Source organism: Trichechus manatus, unplaced genomic scaffold (assembly GCF_000243295.1).
Source record: "Trichechus manatus latirostris isolate Lorelei unplaced genomic scaffold, TriManLat1.0 scaffold00006, whole genome shotgun sequence".
In the NCBI taxonomy this organism is placed as follows: Eukaryota; Metazoa; Chordata; class Mammalia; order Sirenia; family Trichechidae; genus Trichechus; species Trichechus manatus.
Genome location: NW_004443942.1, coordinates 34,768,088 through 34,776,189, shown reverse-complemented (window position 1 = coordinate 34,776,189; position 8,102 = coordinate 34,768,088). Strand labels below are relative to the sequence as shown.

Genomic DNA, 8,102 nt, shown 5'->3' with positions numbered 1-8,102 from the left:
AGACCTTTGTCTGACTTGTACTGTCCAAAAATTTTTTCCCAGTCTGTAGGTTCTCTTTTTACTCTTTTGGTGAAGTCTTTTGAAGAGCGTAGGTGACACACACATTTTTTGGGGGACATAATTCAATCCATGACACCAGGCAAAGGAGGTCAGGTAGATAGTTGGATAAATGGGTTGAGGGCTTTGAAGAAAGGTTTGGGCTGGAGATCCAAATTTGAGAGTTGTCAGTGTATCATCGGTGACTGAAGTCCTAGGAGTAGATCTGTCTGACTAAGACTGATTATAAAATAAGAAGACTTAGTGATAATCCTGGAGAACTCTAGCATTTAAGGGGTAGAAAAGGTACCAGCAAAAGAGAATGAGTGTCTAGAGAGGAAAAAGTAGTTATCAGAGAGGCAATCTTGCTCATCCTGTGTCTTGGCAGGCACTTGTAAATCAGAATTTACTCTGGCTCCCCTTTCAAGTGCATGATGTCAGAGATAGACCACAGGTTTGTGTGTCTGTAAAGAGGGGTCCAGCCTTCCATTCAAACTAAGTCAGTCACACATGACTTTTCGGTAGCTTACAAAGCTGAAGGCACTGAGAAGGGGGCACAGGCACTGCTTTAGTACAATGTGCTAAGTCCACCTGTGGGCTGTAGTCAGCAGTGGTCATCCTATGAACCATCAACCCTGGAAAGGATGACTCTTCTAATAGCTGCTGACAAAGAAGGGCATCCCTGGAGTCAGCTAAGGCCCAGCTGGTTCACTGGTAAACAAAATGGCATGAAGAAGGGAGAGGTGTGAGATACTCACTCAATGTTTTTTGAAGACACTGCAAGCCAGGTACTCACGATGGCAGTCAGCTCTACCCAGCGGAGTTTGAGGCACTCGTCTGGGCTGGGCCATCCCAGACTCTGGTAATCACGCTTCTTTCCTGGAAGGAAGGAATGTCATGAATCAACACAACTGCAAAGGAACAGAACCCGAAGTGCCTTGTGCCCTGGTGATTACTTCACCCAATATGGTATATCTGGAGGTGCCAGTCATTCTTATAGTCTTTAGAATTTCTACCATCTAAAGATCTAAGTAAAACCTTGTCATTCAATTAAGATCATCTTTGAGCAAAACGTTTGTTCTCAAAGACATATGGTGAAGTAAAAATAAATGATTCCTTCTTTGCATTTAAGACTGATGAACATGAGATGAAGGTTAAGATATCTTTCAGTGTTAAGCACTTACCAACCTTAATTTTTATCCCTCTACTTTTCGATTTTATAAAGGTAACTCTAACTTAGTAGAAACATGTATCACTAAAGCAGGTCACCCTGACACTAGTGACATTTTGGGTTGGATAATTCTTTGTTGTGGAGGTCTATCCTATGCACTGTAGGATGTTTAGCAGCATCCTTCACCTCTACCCACTAGATGTCAGGAGCACCCTCCCCCAGATGTGACAACCAAAAATGTCTCCAGATAATGCCAAATGTCCCCTGGGGGCAAAATCGCCCCTAGTAGAGCTCCTTTGCTGTAAAGAAGGGCAGCAGGCTGGGAAATAACAAGAATAATGAAAGGTTATTTATTTTAAGAGCACTTACTGTGTGTCAGGTCCTGTGCTAAGTGCTTTATATCCACAACCTCATGAAGTAGGTTTTAATCCTCATTTCTCAGACGAGAAAACGGAGGAAACCGGAGGCTCAGAGAGATTAAGTGACTTGCCCAAGGTCACCTGGCTAGTGGCAGAGCTGGAATCCAAATCCAGGTGTTTGAGTCTAAGGGGTATGCTCCCAATTATCATGCTACTTAAAACTACATAAGGCTTTATTGATATCCTTCATAGGCACTGTCTTTTGGGTCCATGCCCTTTACTAGACCAAGTTTGCCCCCTCACCCTCTTCCCCCAAAAAGAGAACTAACTCTTGTCTGGGAAGGGTTCTTCGGATGGAAGTACAATGCAATGGACAGGAAGGAGATCTTTAACTCTGTATAGCACTTTTATACTGTAGGAATTTACCAACAATAGAAAACTGTTTGAGGTACAGGTAGGGGTGTAGACTTAGATTTTAATAAAACAGAAAAGAACACTTTGGAAGAATTTCAAACTAACCCTGTTTAAATTAATACCTTAAGGAAATAAACCATCAGTTTCACAATAAAGCTTATTTTCCTTTATATTTAAGAAATTCATTTGAGAAACATTTATTGAGCACCTATTATAAGGGGCTGAAAACTATGGAAGACACTGGAGATACAGAGAGGAATAATAAGAGGGCCTGCTCTTGAGCTCACAGTCTAGTGAGGAAGGTAAACATAAACAAATCATTATAATAACAACAGGGTAAGTGCTAGAGTGAAAGTATAGAACAATCGCACAGAGGAGAGAGCAACTAATTCTGCCTGAAGGTACCAAGGAAGTGAGGGCACTTGAGTTTGAACTTTAAGGATGAGTAATATTTTGGCACTGACAGATGTGGCATGAGGGCTTTCCAGGCAGAGGGAACAGTATGTGCAAAGGCATAGAGGTAAAATAAGAGCATGGCTGGTTCAGAGAATGGTGCTGAAGGGTAGATAGAGGCCGGTTTGTAAAGGGTCTTGTGCGCCACACTAGGAGGCTTGGACTTTATCCTGTAGGCAATGGGGAGCCTTCGAGCCCACATCTCTCCATCTTGTTCACAAGGATATCATAGAGGCTCTGTTAAATGCCTTGCTGAAATCCAGTTACATTATGTCTATGGCACTTCCCTGGTCTTCCAGTCTAGTAGCCCTAACCAAAAAAATGAAATGAAATTAGTTAAGCATTATTAGTCTTCCTAGTTCTTAGTAAATCTACAATGGCTCTTAATGATCTCCACTTTTCCCCCCATGGACTCACAAACTACCTGTTTAATAATTTGCTTTAGTACTTTGCCATGATTTATGATGAAGCATTATCAGCTGGTAGTTGATAGAAGCTATGTTTATTTGAAAATTGGGATACTGAACTTCTCTAGTATTCTAGTACCTCTTCTTTGCTTTAGAATTTTTCAGTTTAATGACAATAAGTAGTTCCACAATCTCATTTGCAAGTATCTTCAATGCCCTACCTGGGCCCATGAACTTGAACCCATTTAAAGCTGTTTAAGTGCTCTCATCTCATCTCAATTATACTGAGCTTTAAGTTTCACTTCTATAAGCAACTTTTAATTTTTTGTTTATAAAATAATATAGCCCATTATAAAATATTTAGAAAATGGAAAAGCACACAGAAGAAAATGAAAATCACCTATAACTCTGTCAACACCCAGACAGGACCACTGATAACATTCTGAGGTATCTCTTTACGGATGTGTTTCTGTGCACTTGTTTGTTATACCCTATTTCACCAAATCTAAGATGCTAGCAACTGGAAGGTGCACATCATTTTACATGATTTAATAAAGAAAAAACTGTAATTATTATTTTAAGATACCATCAATGGTAAGATGCATCCCAATTTCAGAGATGTTGAAATGTGAAAAAAATGGACAGTTGATGAAATAGAGTATATTTACTATTTTACAAAAATTGAAGTATTTGTGATATATGCTATTTTTATAAAACAGCTTTTGTTTACTTAATACATCACAAACATCCTGGATGTGTAGTACACAACAGAGAATGCTCTAATTTATTTAGGAAACTCCCCTTTAGGCTGTTTGCAAATTTTTACCACAATAAACAATCCTGTGGTGAACATTCTTAAACTTACATCTTTGGTACTTGTAAGATGATTTACTTAGGGTAAAATACTAGAGGTAGAATTATTGGTATATTCTAAAATTTTCTGCTATATCTAGTTAAACTATCCCAAAAATCGGTTTATTCTCACTTTTAAAGACAGTTAGATATGCAAAAATGGTATCTCATTGTTTAAGTTCGCACTTCTTTGTCACTAAGGCTGAATATTTTCTTACATATTTGCTAGTCATTTGTGCATATGTGTATACATGGTGAATTGCCTATGTACTTTATACATTTTTACTGAACTGATGTATTTTTCATATAGGTGCTCTTTAAATGACAGTTATTGATAACCTCTGTTTATCACATATTCTGCAAATACTTTGTCTTGGTCCTTTGTCTATTTTGTGGTGCTTTGGGTGCTAGTCCAGAGCCGTGGTAGAGCAGTGGTTAAGAGCTCGGCTGCTAACCAAAAGGTTGGCGGTTTGAATCCACGAGCAGCTCCTTGGAAACCCTAGGGAGGCAGTTCTACTCTGTCCTATAGGGTCTCTATGAATCGGAATTGGCTTGATGGCAGTGGGTTTGGTACGGGTTGGGTGCCAGAAATTAATTTTTTTTTTTTTTTTTTGTGGTTTAATCTATCACTCTCTTTCTTTCTCTCTCTCTTGCCTTAGGAAGTCCTTTTCCACCTTAAAAGTGTGTAAACATTCATTTAAATTTTCTTTTTTAATTATTTTATTATATTTAATATTTAGCCCATTGGGATTTTAATTTCCCTAATAGTGTTTTATAGTTTGAACATCTTTTTCCTTGGTACAAAAGACAGACCTAATAGAAGAAGTGCTGTTTTTCTTCTGCAGCCTGTTAACACATGCCATCTTCCTTAAACAGCAGAGCTAGCTGACTCATGCTTTTTACTACAAACATGACAAAATGCCCTATTTGGTGTCCTTAGTATTTTTTACAAGTCACAGTACATTCTGAGATTTAGCCAAATCTTTGTATTTTATTATGTGCCTTCTGCTTTTAGCTTTGGTATGTACTCACACCAAATAAAATAAGACATATTTAATGAAGTTACCTTGAATTTTCAGTTTTTTCTAAGATAGTAAAAATACATATTTTTTTTATAAAAAAAAGATCTAATAGTTGTTAAAAGGAAGTTTATCACCACTACTAAACTGCTGGAAAATAAAGTCAAATGGACTCCTGGCAATGGCCATTAACCTGGAGTCCAAAGACTGGCTTCAGTGCAACTATGAAATTATATTATATCTCAAATTTTGACAGATATACTTTTTTTTTCTGGGGAGAAGTTCCAAAGCATTCATCCAATGCTTACAAAGATATCTGACACACAAAAATGTTAAATAACAGCTAATAGCTTACTGAGGGGTCCCTGGGTAGTGCAAATGGTTAAGAAGCTCGGCTGCTAACTGAAAAGCTAGAAGTTCAAGTCCACCTAGAGGTACCCTGGAAGAAAGGTCTGGTGATCTACTTCTGAAAAATCAGTCATTGAAAACCCTATGGGGCACAGTTCTATAGAGCACATAGGGTTTCCATGAGTTGGAACTGACTCAACAGCAACTGGCTAATAGCTCACTGAACACTATGTGCCCAGTCCATTTTAATTACTTTACATGTATAAACTCACATATACTCATAGGGTGCCTCACAAGCACCCTATGTTGTAGATGCTATTATTATCCCCATTTTATAGATAAGGATAATGAGGCACAGGGAGGTAAATGGCAGAATTGGTGTTTGGACCCAGATAGTCTGTCTCAAGCTCACACTTTGATATATTACACTGGACTGTCTGGGTAACAACGAAGAACAGGGTATTTAAACTCATGATGATAAGAATATAAATACAAACAGTGAATGGTAAAAAAAAAATCAAGTCAAGTCAAGTAAAAAATGGTAAAAAATTAATGTCAAAATAAATTTTTTATACCAATGACTGGTTTCTTGTTCAGTTAGCCCTTTTACCTTAACTGAAATATTTTAAGTCATAAGCATATCCTTTGTAAGAACTGAGGCATTCAAGTCTAAAAGAAGAAATGGCATATAAACATTCAAGTTCACCTTGTGGCCCAGGAGATGCCACCTTTGGGCCAGTGATCTCCAGGTTTGATTGGTAACGATGTGTATTTTCTACTTGGTTTGATTCTGTTTTTTTCCCGGGAGTTTTCTTATGATCTCCTTTGGGTTTCTTTACACGTTTCACTTGGAATGTGATCTGGGAAAGGGAAACATGTTAGGAACAAATGAGACCAATTATCAAATCTCTCAATGGCTAAGAAAATGACCCAGGCCTATGCTAGGGATAAATTATCTCCTTCAGGTTAATTCTTAAAGGTTTAAATGAAAAATGTTCGGTGAAATAAACAAAATAACCTAGCCTAGAAGAGTGTATGGCGCAGTGGTTAAGAGCTCAGCTGCTAATCAAAAGGTCGGCAGTTCCAATCCACCAGCTGCTCCTTGGAAACTCTATGGGGCAGTTCTACTCTGTCCTATAGGGTTGCTATGAGTTGGAATTGACTCTACGGCAACAGGTTTGATTTTTGGTTTAGAAGAGTATATATGGAGCTCTGGTGATGCAATGGTTAAGTGCTTGGCTGCTAACTGAAAGGCTGGCGGATTGAACCCACACAGAGGTTCCAAGGGGAAAAGACCTGGTGATCTGTTCCTGTAAAGATTACAGCCTAGAAAACCCTGTGGGGCATTTCTACTGTGTCACATGGGGTTGCTATGAGTCAAAATTGACTCAATGGCACCTAATAACAAGTGTACAGAAGAAACTAAAAATGAAAAAGTCTATAAGCCCATCCCATTTCCTCCCTCCTCCTTCCTCCCTCCTCCCAGAAGAGCTAGCAACACCTAAGCAAAATGAAATGCTTCTTGCAGTGCAATTCCAGTGTGAAGGCTGTATTGGAATATGCGGTAAAGTACTGCCACATACCAAACAGAAACTTTCCACTTTATAAACTAGGAGCCCTTCGAAGACCTGGTTTACAATCTGGTTTCAGGATTGAGCTAACAAACTCTTACCCATTCTGTTGCCTCATCGTCTTCACTTCTGCAGTCTCCATAGCAAGAGCTCCTGGCCACTCCATCCTGGGGACCTTTTTTCAGTACACGTATTCCTTGCAAGTCCAGACGCCGTCCTTTCATCTCTAGTGCGCCCCCAAAGCCTTCCAGAGGCCATGCCTGTTGAAATTCATCCACTAAAGCCAATATCTCTTCTGACATCTTTGTTTCATCTGAATTCTCCATCTCATCAGAACCATTACTTTCCTCAACCACTGTACCTGAAATTCAACGGCCAGCGAGTTATTAAAACAGTTACATAGTACTCTTTCAGGTACTATTCAACAACCATGAATTTCCATTTACACCAGTGGTGCATTTTCTTCTCACTTTTAGCTAGGTGAGTACAGTGTGAAAAGAAATGGAGACCTCAGAGAAGATAACTTAGAAAAGCACACAGGGACTCTTTCCTACAATAACACTTACGCAGATATTTTGCGGCTCTCTTCAAATGAACAGATGTTTATTGAGCATGTACTATGCATATGTGCTTGTGAGGACTTTTGATCACAACTAGCCTCTAAGTCCTGAAGCAGCGGAGTCATGCCTATGTTTGCAGAAGTGAACATTTACTGAGCTCCAAATGTATATCTGTTGCTAAAAGAAATTCTAAGTTATTTAAATACTAAAAACCATCCAATGAAGCATTTTTTTATTTTTAAATAAATGAAGTAAGGAAGGGTCAGCAAAATTAAGTGACTTGCCCAAGGCTTAATAACTTGTAGGTGGTAGAGCCAGGACATGGTAATGATATCTCTGACTACCAAACCTACAGTCTTCCTTCCAAAGGTAGAGGTTTTCCAGGGAGGAATTCTTGATTACCTGAAGAGGTATTAATGCAATGGTTCTCAAACATTACTCAGTGATAAATTTTCACCAATCTTTAGCAAAATGAGAAACAAAAAGGATGCATATCTAAAGCTATAAAATGTAAATATATTCATGTACAGATACACAGATACTCATGTGGTGTAAGGTTGCCTACTGTTTTCTTTTTATTATTTATTTATATTTATTGTGGTAAGTATATACATATACAACAAAAATTTGCCATTTCAACATTTTTTACATGTACAACTCAGTGACATTAATTACTTTTTCATCATGCTTAGGGGGCAATGAGCTTCAGTTAAGGGTGATGGAAAATCTAGAAATGGATACTAGTGATGCCTACTGTCTGTTTTTGTCTATGTACTTTCTGACATTAAAATTATCTTCGTTTTAGAAAATAACAATAATAGCAGATGCTAGTTTTCCTTAAAAAATGACCTTACCAATTGGAAAAAAAAAAAAAGAGCTGGAGAAAAACGTAGAACAAAATTCTAACTCACA

The 8,102-nt window shown here is 38.2% G+C and overlaps 1 protein-coding gene across 12 annotated transcripts in view; it reads right to left on the bottom strand.

Annotated features, from left to right (window-relative positions):
- Positions 1-8,102, bottom strand: part of TTC17 (tetratricopeptide repeat domain 17) — a 134,047-nt gene that overhangs the window by 34,538 nt on the left and 91,407 nt on the right. For 10 of the 12 annotated variants that reach the window (XM_004369816.3, XM_023738471.1, XM_004369815.2 and 7 more), the window contains 3 exons: positions 6,732-6,991; positions 5,766-5,919; positions 795-915 (listed from right to left, as the gene is read on the bottom strand). In XM_004369816.3, coding sequence (XP_004369873.1) covers positions 795-915; positions 5,766-5,919; positions 6,732-6,991 — 535 coding nt within the window. Of the gene's footprint in view, positions 1-792; positions 916-2,139; positions 2,743-5,765; positions 5,920-6,731; positions 6,992-8,102 lie in introns of those variants that run through there. The other 2 variants (XM_023738507.1, XM_012557174.2) reach the window with 2 other exon arrangements.